Genomic DNA, 17,214 nt, shown 5'->3' with positions numbered 1-17,214 from the left:
ATGCTTTAGTGTATGGGTCATGTTGTGCTCTAGACAAAATGCAGTACGCCACCCTGATGATTCACTCTACTCGGCTTTCACAGTATGTGATTTAGATTTATGTTCTTACGGAAAACTGTTAGGTTATGTCCACAAGGGGAGCACTGTCTGGCCTGTTACATGCTTATTTATCATACAGGCTTAAAGGAATAGTTTACCTAAAAATAAAAATGCTCTCATCACCCTCATGCCATCCCAGATGTGTATGAATTTCTTTCTTCTGCTGAATGCAAATGGAGATTTTTAGAAGAAGCTCTGTTGGTCCATACAATGCAAGTGAATGGTGGCCAGGACTTTGAAGGTCTAAGAAACATATAAAAGCAGCATAAAAGTAATCCATAAGACTCCAGTGGTTAAATCCATTTATTCAGAAGAGATATAATAGGTTAGGGTGAGAATCAGATCAATATTTATGTCATTTTTCACTATAAATCTCCACTTTCACTTTCAAATTCTTCCTCTTTTGTTTTTGGTGATTCACATTCTTCATGCATATCGCCACCTACTGGGCAGGGAGGAGAATTTATAGTAAAAAAGGACTTAAATATTGATCTGTTTCTCACACATACCTATCATATCACTTCTGAAGATATAGATTTAACCACTGGAATCTTATGGATAACTTTTATGCTGCCTTTATGTGCTTTTTGGAGCTTAAAAATTTTGGGACCGCATTGTGAGGCCCTACAGAGCTGAGATATTCTTCTATAAATCTTCGTTTGTGTTCAGCAGAATAAAGAAAGTCATACACATCTAGGATGCCATGAGGGTGAGTAAATGATGAATTTTCATTTTTGGGTGAACTATCCCTTTAAGTAACCTTCCTCTGAGTTTTTCCTTGAAACAGCTAACTACATCAATAAATAACACTTACTGTAGGCTAAATATAAGATATAAACGTGATTGTCAATAAACCGCTTCTATAAAAACTGATTCACGGATTCATCATCAAGTGTCCAGAGGAGTCCCCTAGCAGCATATTGTAATCTTTTGTGCTTGTGGGGTTAATTTATGTAAGGTAAATAGTTTATCACTGTTTTGTAAAATATGAAATCTAATTTTTTTTTAAGTGTTGCGTGTTTTGTGCATTTTGCATCTGTCTGAGCTGTTTTGGAATTGTTTTTCCATGTATATGTGGTAGACGGGCGTATTTGACTGCTTTTTCAGCAACTTGTGCCATAAGCTTTTTTGATGCCATAACGGGTTCTGTGTGAACACCCCCTAAGCATATTGATTGTTTTTAATAACAATTCATTCACGATTCGGACATCACTATGGCTTAGTTGAGTGATCGGCTCAGTCAGACAATGGAGTGATGCAATAACCTGATACAAGATACCAGTTCTGTCATTAAACATAATAATATGGTCGCAAATCAAATTATACTCAATATGCTCTATATTTCTTTTTTACAGATTACAACTTTTGTCGCTTCAGGCTATTTCTTAGTCATGGTGCAACTCACCCCGTGTTACACCACAGTCTCCCCTACACTTTCATTTAAAACATGGAGTAGGTGCAGCGTGACGACAATACAATTTAACAAAATGAAAAACTTATACTGAGTTCCATAACGTTTTAAGACTACAGCAATTCTATGATTTATAGTCAAACAGTTGATTGGCCTCTTGATGTTGATTGCCTTGATACACATACAGTATAATTAAATTGTTATGGCTTGCCTAATACCAGCAGGTGGGTAACAACACTTAAATGTGACCATACACATTTTCAGAGTGTGTACTGTAGGAGAACTCACCCCAATTGTTCAGTAACATGGAGAAAATTTGTATGAAGCTAGATGTGTGATAATAATGGTTACTGCTTTTTGAAAAGCTTTCTTGCTACTTACCATTCATTTCCTAAGATGTGGTCACCTTAACTACACTTTAGATGCTGATGTCTGGTAATTGTTTTGAGTTGTTCCTACTTTTGATATAGTCATGTGACATCAATTCCACTTTTGCAGCTGAGATGCATTAAATCAGAAGGCAATTAAAACTGTTAGAGCATGCAACTTCTTCAATATGTTCATATAGAATTGTTTTATGCTCCCCCTTAATGTATAAACACTGTATTACATTCATTGTTTTTAATGCATTTGTTACATTTGATTTTGATACACGATCATAATAAAAATAAAAATAAAAAAGGACCAAATTGGATGATTGGAAAACAAGCAAACAAAAAGTACAAGACATTACCATGGTATTAAATAGAATTTTTGGACAATGGACATTCTATGAGCACTATGGTATTTACTGTATATTGTTTTGCAAGTTATTGGTACTCGATAACTTAAAATGCCATGTAAATACCTTGGTATTTACATTGAATATGGTTCATTACATTGAATATCATTTAGTACCACACTATATATCAATGTACCATAATATTAGCCTGCCATCTGATTCTATCACTGTCCCATGTTACTGTCACAGTACTTTTTGTAAGGGTCATTATTACTCTTACTGTTATAGTGTGACTATATGACAATGTACGTTATAATTGATGTATAAAACTTGCAACTCATCTTTTCATTTTGTACACACAGTTCTATATTACACTGCTCATACACTGTTATAGCTGTATTTTTCATGTAGAATTAAATGAGAAAATGTGCAGACGAACAAATGAATAAATATATTTAATTCTGCTCTTTTGAAAACCTTCACCTTCCAGTGAGTCGGGTTTGAAGGAAGCATTTTACATTTATGCATTTGGCAGATGCTTTTATCCAAAGTGACTTACAGTGCACTTATTACAGGGACAGTCCCCCTGGAGCAACATAGAGTTAAGTGCCTTGCTCAGGGACACAATGATGGTGGTTGTGGGGATCGAACCAGCAACCTTCTACCAGTTATGTGCTTTAGCCCACTACACCACCAGTGCTCGAGGACTTACTGTGTCGTCCTCATCAGGAAGAGATACGGCTTTTCGATTAGCACAGTTAACACATAACCTGCAACAACAGTCAACAGCAGGTGACCTAAAAACAGGTAGAACTGAGGACAGAGGGGAAAGAGAAGAGCAAACTTTAATTAATAAAGGTAGCCAGAGCTGAAGGGGGGGAGAAAAAAAAAATAGTAAGATGAACTACTTATGCTACATTTGTTAAAGGGTCAATAGAGCTATTCAGTGTGTAATTTATGTTGTAAAACAAACATGTTTCGTCAAGTAATGTGTACCACAGGCCTTATTTTACTCATAAGTTCAAAAACCCCATTATAAAAACTCATAGGAAAATCCAGAGGGAACCCATGGCAAATTCTCATCCGGGTTTTTGGACTTCAAGCTGAACAGCTCTATAATGTGACTTTTTTTTTTTTTTCTCAGATCTATTTAATTATTTAAAAAATGCATAAAAAATACAATTCACACAAAACAATTACTTGAATACACCTCTTTTATGATGAACCTGTTTTAATATTTTTTTTTAGTTCAACTTGATTTTTAAAAAAAAATTCTGGGGCTTAAAGTAAAAAATTTAATGTGGTGAAGCCGTTCATAAACAGTAAAGAGATGGCTATATACACATATACATACATATATATATGATATATATATATATATATATATATATCAAAGTCTCATTAGAAGCTTAAAAAAAACAATGCTGGCATGAGTAGTGTAGACTAATCTTTTATTATATTTATTTAAAAATAAGCAGTTAAACAATTGTGTTTTAAAAAATGATTACGTTTTTCAAATATTTTGTCAACAAAATCTAAGTCATGTGGTGTAACCAACATATAGTGTCATTTTGTTGTTTATGTTGATGAAAACCATAAAACAGAGAGGTCGTCTTTAGACCCTCATGAAAAAAAATATTGACATTATGATACCTTGAATTTTATTTTTTAATCTTTTTAGTATTCAATGTGAAAAGATAGTCCTTTAATACTGTATCTTTCACTTGATGATTACAACACATTACATTTTTAAAGTCATTAAATAAATGTCAAATATTTTTCAAAAATTAACACAAATTGGACACAAAGATTACATTTCTACAAACTTGACACGTGTTTCAAACAAGATTAAGTGATTTCTAATTTTTATCACATTTGACAACCTTGTTTGTCAATGACCCTAAAACATTTTTTAAATTTTTTTTATTATCCCTTTTTCTCCCCAGTTTGGAATGCCCAATTCCCACTACTTAGTAGGTCCTCATGGTGGCGTGGTTACTCACCTCAATCCGGGTGGTGGAGGACAAGTCTCAGTTGCCTCCACTTCTGAGACAGTCAATCCACGCATCTTATCACGTGGCTCGTTGTGCATGACACAGCGGAGACTCACAGCATGTGGAGGCTCATGCTACTCTCCGTGATCCACGCACAACTTACCACCCGTCCCACTGAGAGCAAGAACTACTGATTGCGACCACGAGGAGGTTACCCCATGTGACTCTACCCTCCCTAGCAACCGGGCCAATTTGGTTGCAAAAGAGACCTGGCTGGAGTCACTCGGCACACCCTGGATTCAAACTCGCGACTCCAGGGGTGATAGTCAGCGTCAATACTCACTGAGCTACCCAGGCCCCTACCCTAAAACATTTCTAACAATTAGGGCCTAATTCTAAACCATCTTTGATTTAATGGTTCTATAATCAAACATAAGTAGTTTTTTAAAAATGTAAAGAGAAGTTTGTCATTTTAAATAATAGCTTAAACAATCCCACACACTATTATTTTGGTTAATTTGAAGGGAATACTTACAAAGTTAAGGTCTGTGTAATGCATGGTTGTCTCCTGTTTTCCATTGTACAGTATAATAATGATGGGGTGAATCAGGTAACAGGCAAAGCTGATGCTAGACAGTGGAGCCCACAGGCTTAGTGACAGAATTTTATCCACAATCCCTGCAGAGACAAATAAATACTTTTCATTTGAACTTTATACATTTTTATGGTTGATGGGTGATTAATACAATTATTTCTTATTGTTAAATTCAACTTTTCCGTTGTGTTTTTTTTCTCCTTCACCTGTGCAACCTTCTTCCTATCTTTTCTTCTATCCCATCATTGTTTTTAAATGGTTAAAAAAGGAGCTGTCAGTAACACTGTCAGTAAACTCCACTGTCTTACCTCCGTATCCCTCCTCACAGGCCAGGATGATCCACACCAGAGCCAGGGCCCACAGTGAGCGATGCATCCCCTGATAAACAGCATGGGGAAGGGACAGATGGGGCGGGACTTCTCTTAATACGTAGGCCAATCCCACTACCAGGGCCATGACTGACAGCGAGCAGAGCCAACCTATGACTGCCTGCCACTGTCACACAGCAACAAATGACCAATCTGTTATGTGAACGAAAATTGTTGCCCATAAAATCTGATAATTATGGAAGCCCATTTCCGCAATGTAGTGTGCGTGTATATAGATATATATATATATAAAATGATATACAGTCATAATTTTGAGATAAAAAGTCATAATTATGATATAGTAAGTCAAAATTCTATAAAGCCAAGTCATATTTATGATACAAATCATAATTACGAGATTAAAAAGTCCACATTTTGAGATAAGTCATAATTATGAGATAAAAAGTAATCTTATAATTATGACTTAGTAAATCATAGATATGACTTTATCTCATAATTATGACTTTTTTTCTTATAATTTTGATTTACCAGGGGGCCTGGGTAGCTCAGTGGTAAAAGACGCTGGCTAACACCCCTGGAGCTCACTAGTTCATATTCCAGGGCGTGTTGAGTGACTCCAGCCAGGTCTCCTAAGCAACCAAATTGGCCCAGTTGCTAGGGAGGGTAGAGTCACATGGGGTAAACTCCTCATGGTTGCTATAATGTGGTTCATTCTCGGTGGGGCGCATGGTGAGTTGAGCATGGATGCCGCAGCCATTCAACAAGCCATGTGATAAGATGCGCGGGTTGACAGTCTCAGATGCAGAGGCAACTGGGATTCATCCTCCACCACCCGGATTGAGGCAAGTCACTACGTGACAACGAGGACTTAAAAGCACATTGGGAATTGGGCATTCCAAATTAGGGAGAAAAGGGGAAAAATAAAAAAAATAAAAAATAATTTTGATTTACCAAAACACTTTTTTTTATGTGGCGGACATGGGCTTCGATAGTTTGTTTAATAAATACCATCAATATTTTAAGTCAACATGAAACAGCACTCACAACCCATTTTACTTATGTAATGTGACATATTGAAACAGGATATTCAACAATAAAAAAAAATTTAGGGTGGGACTTGATTTTATCCATTAGGAATTGATTGGATCATGAAAAGTGGGCTTGCTGACATCAACTGAAAAGTAATGTCATTTCAGAGAAGGAAGTTTACATTTTAATGAAAGAGATTACTAAGACAAAAAAATATATATATATATATATAGCTTTTTTTCTTTGGAAAATATGATGAATCGTGCACAATAAGACCACGGACATGCATTAATTAAGAAAACAGGGTCAATTTTGATTTCATGTTGATTTTAAAGACATCACCTGTTTTTTTATAAGTGTTTCTTTCTTGGTTGTCATGTAAATTCCAGCAAGAATACCCAGTAGATATGGCCCATATCTTGTATAGGGTTTGTTGTAGTAATACTGGAAGTAGCTCTCATATGCTCTGAAAACAAAATAAATTCAAATCAATACAGATTAAAAATGACTCCCATTTAAAAGCAATGGGGAAAAAATTAGGTGCACAAAAAAATTTAATTGGGGTCCAAACTCTTGCTTATGGGCTCTGAAGCAGTTTCAATGTCTCAGTATTTCATTTGGCAGCTGTTAGAGGCCTTAATCACAGTGTTTTATAAATGTGTGCTGTACCTGTGTGATTTATGTCTCACTGGGAGTGTTTTTCTATGTTTAAAGCTGTAATTAAGAAATTATCTCTTACAGTGTGGTCGGCTGGTGCACAGGGAGATGCAGGAAACCGGTGATTAGGGCTCCAGTTACACTAGAGACCATGAGGAGAACTGTTGACACAACGACAAGCACCCTTTTGTTCCTGGAAGTAAGCAAAGAGAGATAGTTTGACAACTGGCTATCAACAAACCCTGTCAAGAACATGTCAGTCATATTTCACCCCAAAATCAACAGAAAGAAGGAAAAAAAAGATTATGGTAACACTCTAACGTAAAGTTGTATTTGTTAACATTAATAAATGCATTACTGTCACCAGCTAACAATGAATGAACACTTTATTACAGCATTTATTAATCTCAGTTTATGTCCGTTTATGAAAATACAATTGTTAGTTCACGTTAGTTCATATTGCATTTACTAATGTTCATGTATACAACGTTTATTTTTAAAAACGCACATATGTATCAATTAGCATTAAACAAAATTAATAACTGCTATAAAAAAAATAATAAAAAAAGTGTTAATTGAAAGTTCATGGGTTAGTGGCTGGGTCATTTTCACTGACAGTTGAAACTATACACCCCTTCCCCACCCTGATGCGACAACCCAGCAGCGGTGTCAGAACAGCCCAGCTGATGAGTCACCATATGACTGCTGAGCATCACCATTGTGTCCTTGAGCAAGACACTCCCAGGCGACATATTCTGTAAGTCACTATAGAGACAAGCATCTGCTTAATGAAAACCTACTTATATTTATATCCAACTATACAGGTAAATGCATTTTATTTGAAGTGTTAATATATTTATGAGACATGCAAAAAGGCTGAACTTACAGTCTATACATGAATATCAAAAGAGGTGTTGTTGCATAGAACTGGAAATCAATGGAGAGATACCACGTCCAGGGTGCACACTTTAAAAAAAGAAGATATTTTGTGTTTGTACAAATGTCATGCTCAAAATATTATCTAAATATTATGCAATGCAGGTAAAGTATAGTGCAGAAATTTCATAAGACGCACAATGTCTGTAATGGTGAAAAGGTTGTTGATGAGGAGCAGGTTTGACCACCAGTATTTCTTACAGTTGAAGATCTCATCCTCAGCTATAAACCAGAAGACCCCACTCTGAGCAACGGAGAAGAGTCCAATGGTCAGACACACGATGAAGAGGTGGAGAGGTTGAATCCTAGATGCATGGAAAGAATATGTTTGTATTCAAGCAGCGGTTCAACAGAAAATCCATCCAGAACATTTCGATGTAGAATTAACATGGAAACAATAGAGATAAAACAGACCTTTTGAACCTCTTGAGGAGAAAATGGGCCACCAGACCAGTGCTAAGAGTGTTGTCTGACCTCCGGATGGAGCTTAACAGGGACTTAGCACTCAGAAGACCACTGATTCAAACAAACACAAGATATCACCAATATCAACAAGGCAACTAGATTTGTATGTTTTTTGAAGAAAATGTGAATGGTTGCTAGAGTGTTCTGGGTGGTTGTTTGCTGGCTGAAGTCTATAGAGGTCACCCGCAAGTCTCTAGATATGGCTCAGGTTGCCTTATCATCCGGCAGGTAAAAATCGTAAATTTGATCACTTAAAAAAATATAATAAAACAGTTCTTACTAACAATTCACACAATTTGAGTATAATTCCGTTGCACAAACAATGTGGGACAAGTTACATTTTGAAGTTAAATAATTAGGGTTGGGGGTGCGTTCAAATCTTAGCAAGCACAGCTAATTATTCATGCTAAATTTGAGATTGTAGCATTATATCATGTGGTTTATTAAATCCTCATCATGTTTCTTTTTTTTTTTTTTTTTTTACCTGGCTTAATTAAATTCCTGTAAATGATTGTTATTTAATAGCTGAACTACATACAAGCTACTTTTAACTCCAGTGGTTAAATACATACACTAAAAAAATCCTGTTAAATTTACGGTGAAAATCCGGCAGCTGGAGTTGCCCGATATATTTACTGTAAAAAAATACAGTACAAATGTTAACTGCTTTACGGTACACGTAAAAGAAAACTGTTAAATTTACGGTAAAGAAATAAAATTGTGACTTCTGTCATTTTTTTAAAATGATATATACCTGACAAGCTATCCTTCTAGAACTGTATAAATCTGCTTTTCACTATAAAATGTATTGTTAATCACCATAGTGACTACAAAAGGGCACATATTGACATGAAATTTATCAAGACAGGCCCTTCCAGGAGCAATGACCAATAAACATGTAGAGACAGTACACAGTGTCACCCACACAAACACAAAACTCCATCAGGGTAACACATGTTACACTAATATAATGCAATAACATGAACTAAACAACATAAAATATAACACATAATGCCCCAATGTACATTACTGATATTAAAAATAAGAATAAACATAACTATTCTCATAAAATGTAATGAAACGTAATGGGTCACGCAGGGACATCTGGGAACATTCGATAATTATTTTTCACAGTCGTTTTAACAATAGTTTACTGTAAAAAGTACATGTATTCTCTTGTTAAACATAATATACATTTGTACCTTTAATTAAATGGTAAAATCATACTTTTACATTTATAAAACATATATTTTTTTTAATATTTTACTGTAAAATGACATGTAATGTCTTGTTAAATATATTATTATTGTTTACCGTATATATTAAGGTAATTGCCCATTAGCCAATTAAAGGTTATTTTATAAAGCATCTTCACATTCTTTTACCATTTAAATTACACTCATTTTTTACAGTGTATCTTCAGAAGCAATATGATGGATATAAGAAACAGATCAATATTTAAATCCTTTTTTATTATAAATATCCACTATCATATTCTTCTTAATTTGGTTCTGGCGAATTAACTTTTTCATACATATCACCACCTACAGGGCAGGGAGGAGAATTTATAGCAAAAAATGACTTAAATATCAATCTATTTCTCACCCACACCTATTATATTGCTTCTGAATATATGGATTTAGCCACTGGAGTCTTACGGATTACTTTTATGCTGCCTTTATATGCTTTATGGACCTTCAAAGTTCTGGCCACCATTCACTTGTATGTATGGGCCTATAGAGCTGAAACATTCTTCTAAAAATCTAATTTGTGTTCAAGAGAAGAAAAAAGTAATACACATCTGGGATGGCATGAGGGTGAGTAAAAGATGAGAGAATTTTCATTTTTGGGTGAACTATTCCTTTAAGGAAGAATACATTTTTAAATATACAACTTTCAGATGATATTTTAATTCTGCAATCAGATCACCCGATTCATGGTTTTTGTGTCACATTAATATTAGCTATGATTCGGTAATATGTGGCACAAAAACAATGGAGATGTCTGATCAATTGAACTATTTTGCACGGACCAACCCAGGATTGGGGTGTTGTCTGTTACTATAGACGGTACTTTAATGTTACTGTAGACTGCATAATCTACGTATAGAGAGCTGCGGAACTGCAACTCTGTACATATCGTAAATGGGTCATTCCTACAATTCGGTGACATTCCGGCTTTGAAACTTTTGAAAAATAAAACATGCTTTTACTAAAATGACGTCAAGTCAAGTCATTTTTATTTGTATAGCGCTTTTCACAACAAACATCATTTCAAAGCAGCTTTACAGGAAATCATGCTTTAACAAAAACAAAAAATGAAACTGTAAAATCTATAATGTCTTACAGTGATCATTGTGTAGTTTGATTAAATATTATTGTAAAATATGTATAGAAATTAGATAATTAAATAATAATTGTATTTAGAACCCCTGTGAGCAACTTTTAAGCCCACAAAAGTTTGTAACATTATAAAAAGTCTTTATTCTTTTTAACAAGCCTATCAAAATTGTTATCGGGTGAAATTAAACAATATAAATACACCACACACTTGTAATGGGGACTCGAGAATTGTAGGAATTACCCATATTCCAGGCGTTCCTGAGCGAGACGCTGTTTAACATTGAAAAACAGCATGGAGGGATGCAATAATGCATTCAGTGTGAACGTCCCCTACTAAACTTAAAATGAAAAATGCTTTAATACAACGACCAGGAAGAAGAGAGAAAGGGAGAGAAAAGGCTTAACATGAAAATAGTGTATTTCTCCTTGGATTAGTGTCATTGTTTTGGCAGTAAATAGTGTTTATCATAAGGGAAATGTAAGAAAATCATGTTAAGTGTTTTAACTAAATCTGTACAACTGCACTTTTATTTTTAATTAATGCAGTAATGCAGTTTTATCTTACCTCTCTCTCTCTCTTCCAGAACGAGCTCTGACATATGTAATAAAATGTAATGACATGTCATGAATAGGTGCATTTACTGGTGTTTTAAAATCCCAATGGTGGGAACAATTACCATGCACTCGAATGCTATATGATTTTGACAAAATGATTTCTGACAGAAAACACAACAGAAGACGTCCACTGATTGTCACTGATCTTTCCCCCAGCCTTTTCTGTCAAGTGTAGCGTCTGTGTAAAGCAACAGCCGATATCTCACACAACTCACATGAAAGGTGTGTGTTTCAGGTCCATTTCTCTCGATTTGTGAAACACTCTCAGCAGTTTGGGTGTCTGATGCTAAAATACGGGACAAACGGCATCATGTATGGATTTCATACGGAATGCAATTTTTTCCCTTAATTACAGGACGATTCCTTATTTTACAGGATGTTTGGCACAATGGTGTAGATTTGGCTTGAACATTGGGGGTGTTGCAGTGTGAAGCATTTACATGATTCCATTGATCATAATATTTATACCAAGTACAACCATGGGGGGTTGTACTTTCTTGCTTTGATTATTGGGGGGGGGGGTTACCAAAAAATTTGTTAGGTTGGGTTGCTACTTTTAGTCATTTACTACCCAACACTGTTTATGGCTAGTGTGAAAGCTGATGATCAGGTGGTCTTACCCCAACAGAAGAAAAGAGTCAACCGCTAGATAGACTGGTCCACTGAAGGCAAACACATACAGAGGGTTGCTCTCTACCATTTCCTTCCATCTCTTATCATTGTCTATGAAGAAACAAAACAAAATCTAATTTTGTTTTGTTAGAGATCAATATCTTTTTGATTCTCTGTTTAAAATTCCTTGTTCTCACCCAGCTTGCTCCAGACACTGAGCTGTACCGTGTGTCCTGAGATGATCCAGAGTAAACTGAGGATACGGATACCATTTAGAGACGAATAACTGCTTCCAGAACTTCCTGTGCACAGCAAACCTTCACTACTGTTCTGAATGGAGAATCCATGCAGGCATGACAACACACCTGGAAACCAATAAAAATCAAGGGTAAAATAAAAACAGTCACATTCATTTTGTTTAAAGATGATGTGTGTCATTTTTAGATGTTTCAGTATTTCTCCTATCCCGATTTAATTTGCAGAGACAACTTTAAGTAAACCATTTGAATGTCGATTTCCCCCAAAATGGTAAACGCTGTGGCTCTGTGGTGCTATCATAACACACACAGCAACATTGTCTCAACCAATGGTGTGAGTTTGGGTAATTCTAACGAAATCTGTCAAGAAAATGTCCTGGTCCTATTTTACTCCAAATTAGTAACAAAATAGTATTCTGCATATAGAAAACTGCCATTAAGATTTTGTTATCGTTATATTATTTTCATGACAGTTACGCTCATTTTAGCCCCCATTTCTCAATACGAAAACATACGGTCACTATGATATTCGCATTGTCGCAAAGTGAAAAAAATTATATATTATTTAAATTGCAAAGTATTTATCATAGTATCATAGAAATACTCTGCTGCCTTTCATTTTTGCTGATCATTGTACAACAGCATCTTTTTTTTTTTTTACTGAAATAAAAAAAATTTGCAATTCCATTTGGTGGCTGTAGTGCCGCAGAAATTACATACACTTCAATTTTAAGATACGAAGAAAGAAAAGTGTGTGTCTGTGTGAACTTGCTCTTTGTGAAGTTCTGTTGGTAATTTTCTGCATTTTGATCACTTGTCTGTGTGGCATCCTGGGTGGCTGAGCCATTAGCCAAGACAGCTCCGTACTGGATGGTGTTTGAGGTTTGAGTAAGGCCAGCCCCAGGCCTTACCTCTCGCAGTCTCTTTCTTTTGATTAAGGCCACATAGATCGAAGCTACAAGAGGAAGTGCCAACAACACACTACACACAAACCTGAAAGGACAAAAACACAAAGTTAATCCTGAAAGCATCACCGGAATAGTTTTTGAATAGATTATTGCTCTCATGTGTGACTGTTAGAATTAGTTTCAAAAATGCATTTTAAAATGAAACAAACACTAGGAATGATCAGGTGTGTCAATTTAAAGGGATAGTTCACCTAAAGATGAACATTCTCCACATTACTCAATTTTGTGTTGTTCCAAACCCATATGAAACTCAAAAGGAGATGTTAAGCAGAATGACAGCCTCAGTCGCAATTCACTTTTACTGTATGGAAAAAAGATGCTATAAATATTCTGCCTAACATTTCCTTTTGTGTTCCACAGAAGAAAGAATACGGGTTTGAAACAACATGAGGGTGAGTAAATGATGACAGAATTCATTATAGACTGTCTGTTTATAGCTTTACTTTAAAGCTATAAACATTACTTTAAACTACTCCTCTGAAAATCAGTATATAAAAACTGTTGGGAAAATCACTGTTGGGATAGAATCAAGTATTTGAAATGGATTGTCTGAGTGAGTACATGTGGTGTGGGTCTGATGCGTATACTAAGTGTGTATGTGTGTGTTACTCACAGACAGTTTATAGCAGACAGGTCTAAATGGGGGGAATCACTATAGCACTGAGTCATAAATATGCCCAATGTGGAATCAGACATTAAGACTGAAGGCACAGGAGGAAGCAAAGAGATTCGTCCCTGCCCAAATGCTTCTGCAAACACACATAGAAACTCAAATACAGATGTGCACATGTAACTACACACAACAATGCACTAACATAGTGCATGCATGAGCATAGAACATGTATGCATTAAATGCAAAACGCAAAACGTGACTCACCATAATCCATTAGTTTCTGGACCTCTGATTCTGTACAAGAGTCTGGAACACAAACACCCACAAAATATTCCACCCTGTCCTGTGACAACAAACAAACACATCTCGATTCAAGATACAGTACTATGTTTAGTCATAATGAATTGAATCACCATATTTTACATGCTCCGTCATTTTGAGTCACAGACTCGCTTTGAGTGGTATGCACTAAAGTAAAAAGGAAAGCATTTGAAATGGATTATCTCAGCTAATATTTGAATGATTATATCTTTGCAATGGTTCGGAGTAACTATTACATATTTAGAAAGCTCAAAGTTTTCTTTTTACTTTAATGCATAAAACTCTAAATGTGTTTCTGGGTAAAAAAGTAACTCAAAATAATGGAGCAAGTCTCATATAAACATTTGCATGGTTTGTGCTAGGGTACCTGTTTGAGAAAGACCTGGCAGTACTGTCCCCTAAAGTCCGGGCCCTCCACAGACCGACACTCTCTCACAGATCCCAGTCTGTTCACATTACCCCCTTCAACATCACTGCCCATCTTACCAAATGCATCATACACTACATCAGCAAATGCACAAGGAAAACAGCAGAATACATTTAAACAGAAGAAAGTTATATTATGCTACATTTAAAAAGTAAAATAAGCCTTTATAAATACATAATGAATAAAATGAAATACTAAAATGCAAGGGTTTGGTTATAGGGACAAAAAGCAAGGATCATATTCAAAATGTTGTTATAAAGAAAATGCGAGAAAGTCAGTCTGGTAATATAGACAAAATAGCATTATTACCTAAAATAACAAGTATAATTTCCTGCCCCTCCATATTAAATATTAGCCTTTTGTTTTAAGAATTTCTGCAGAATAAACAACTTAAGAACAGACCACTGCACGGTTAGGAGGAAAAATGTGATGTGCGAAAGAAACTCGGATAATATGCAGTAATATGGGATGCGATAAACCTAAGGTTAATGGGCCAAAATCAAATGTTATCTTTTTCAAAAAGATTTACCTCGAGAAAATAATATCCAAGGGACATAAAGTGACATTCAGTAAAATGTATTATCCAGCATAAAAAAAAAAGGAAATCTAACCAAAGGGTAGAATAAATTAGAAATTAACATGTGCAAAATGACATCACAAGATGAACAAATTATGGGGAGAATGGAACATTGGAACATTGATATTTTCCCCCACTTTCTGATTTCCAACACCCCTCACTCCCAGAAAATCTTTTCTCATATTTCTTATTTATATGTACTTAGGTTTTTATGTGAAAAAGTAGGCCTCATGGACACAATAGGCTTTATGCTTAGCCTACAATTAATGATTTTTTATTTTTTTTTAAACACAAATGCCTTATTGACAAAATATTATTTTCTAATCCTGATGCTCTTCTCTAATGTGCAAAATAAAATATTTATTGGGAGTTTCACCAGCATCTTAAAAATCCTGCACCTCTTACACAATCGTTCAATTTTTAATGTCTTCCTTTTCTTTTCTTTTTTCTTTTTTTTTTTTTTTTACTTTTTGACAGGAATTATTTTGTACACAAAAAGTATTTTTGTTTAAATCTATTAATTTCAAGGATTGAACGTAAAATACCAATGGAAATCCGCCCGCGTAATCTCCAGAAAATATATAATTTTTAAAATCTTGCAAACGACTGTGATTGGTGCGTCCTGAACAGCGCTGAGAAAAGTAACAGGTGCCATGTGACAACACTGTTTACGTGCACCGCTTTAGAAAAGGTAGGATCATAATTATAATAAGGACATTTAATTGAAAATAAAACATAGTATAAAGTTTTCTTATTTTTTATGAATTAAACTTTGAACAAATAATTGATAACCCTTTATAAAAAAGTCATTATAAATAACAAACACAAGAGTTCTAAGATGTTTGAAACATGATGTTATTGTTAAGTAAGGGATAATGTACAGTCGGACGTGTAATGCGGAAGTAAGCGCGAGTTCGGCGCACGAGGCGTTAAAGACATACTTATTAATATTATGCCCTTACCCAAACCCCTTTTCTAAACTTAACCAATCAGTAGAGTGTGTAAACATGATAGGAAGCTGTTGTGTGTGACAGAAGCAAGTAATTGTCAGGTATTAGATGGAAACGATGTCCAGCGACGTCATTGGCTGTAGTGAAAGTCATAAGCATTCAAACGAGTGCAGTCCCACGATATCATACGAATTAGCCAACTTTAGAAAAGTCGTACGAATCTTGACGATTTGGCCGTGAGAGTGTGTTGGGGAAAAAGAGACTATGGAGTCTCCAGAAACAGCTAAATTCCACCTCCGGTTTGCATTGGAGTTCTGTAAGGTGTTTGTTTAGGCTATACTGTAAAAAATATCCATCTGACTGCTCATTACCCCCCTAATTACATGACTACTTACCAATAAATAAATAAATTGACATACAATGTTGATCTGAGTCACAATTATTTTATTAACTTATTTGTAAATATCGCAGAATGATACGAGAAGTAGGTAAGATGATTCGAAATACCCGGATGACTGGTAAAATATCACAGATGGCAAAATTGAAAAATCGAGTATTCCAGAGAGCCGTGTAATAAAGTTTTACAAATAATTAATAAAGTAAATAATAACAAAAAAAAACAATAAACTGCACAATAATGACTTAAAAAATAATAATTGATAACCATTTATTAAAAGTACATTTAAATAAGTAACAAGAGTCCTAAGGTGTTTAATACATAATTCTATTGATTGACTACATGGCATTACAAAGAACACACACACACACACACACACACACACACACACACACACAAAGGCCAAAATAACAAGTAAATCAATACTTATTGTACTGGAAAAAAACAAAAAAAGAATTAAGTGACCTAAATTTGGAAGGAAAAGTAAAGCAAAACCAGAAAACATTTATGCACAGACCCATTACAGGCCTCACAAAAATATCCAATCATCAACATAATTAATAAAATTAATAAAAAAATTAATACAAGTGCAACTTACTTAGCACTGCATATTGGCTCGGTGTCTCTTTCTCTAATTCCATAAGGAATGTCATGGTGTCCTGCATGCATTTTAGTGACACGTTCCAGGCAAATGCAGCTTGGTGAAAGAGCAGGCACATCAGAGTGACAGCAGTCCACCTTACCTGTAACATGTTGCACACAGTGTTTCATTTTAGCTGTTTGACTGGTTTAAATAAAAGATGGGCACATGATCAGGAAAAGAGCTAGATGTATGACAGGTTTTGGTCATGCTCTCTCACCATACAAAATGACCATGAAAATTAAGAGTCCATGCTCTG

At 35.1% G+C, this 17,214-nt stretch overlaps 1 protein-coding gene across 1 annotated transcript; it reads right to left on the bottom strand.

Annotated features, from left to right (window-relative positions):
- Positions 1-2,760: 2,760 nt before the first annotated feature.
- Positions 2,761-17,067, bottom strand: oacyl (O-acyltransferase like). Its single transcript, XM_051676834.1, has 15 exons — positions 16,914-17,067; positions 14,332-14,465; positions 13,908-13,986; positions 13,644-13,779; positions 12,835-13,055; positions 12,003-12,170; positions 11,814-11,916; positions 8,186-8,287; positions 7,911-8,076; positions 7,722-7,801; positions 6,918-7,028; positions 6,521-6,644; positions 5,129-5,315; positions 4,761-4,903; positions 2,761-3,044 (listed from the first exon to the last, which is right to left on the bottom strand). The coding sequence occupies exons 1-15, from the start codon at positions 17,065-17,067 to the stop codon at positions 2,940-2,942; spliced, it is 2,013 nt and encodes a 670-aa protein (XP_051532794.1). The 3' UTR covers positions 2,761-2,939.
- Positions 17,068-17,214: the final 147 nt, after the last annotated feature.

This window comes from Myxocyprinus asiaticus, chromosome 38 (genome assembly GCF_019703515.2).
Source record: "Myxocyprinus asiaticus isolate MX2 ecotype Aquarium Trade chromosome 38, UBuf_Myxa_2, whole genome shotgun sequence".
In the NCBI taxonomy this organism is placed as follows: domain Eukaryota; kingdom Metazoa; phylum Chordata; class Actinopteri; order Cypriniformes; family Catostomidae; genus Myxocyprinus; species Myxocyprinus asiaticus.
This window is presented reverse-complemented; position numbering and strand designations above follow the sequence as displayed.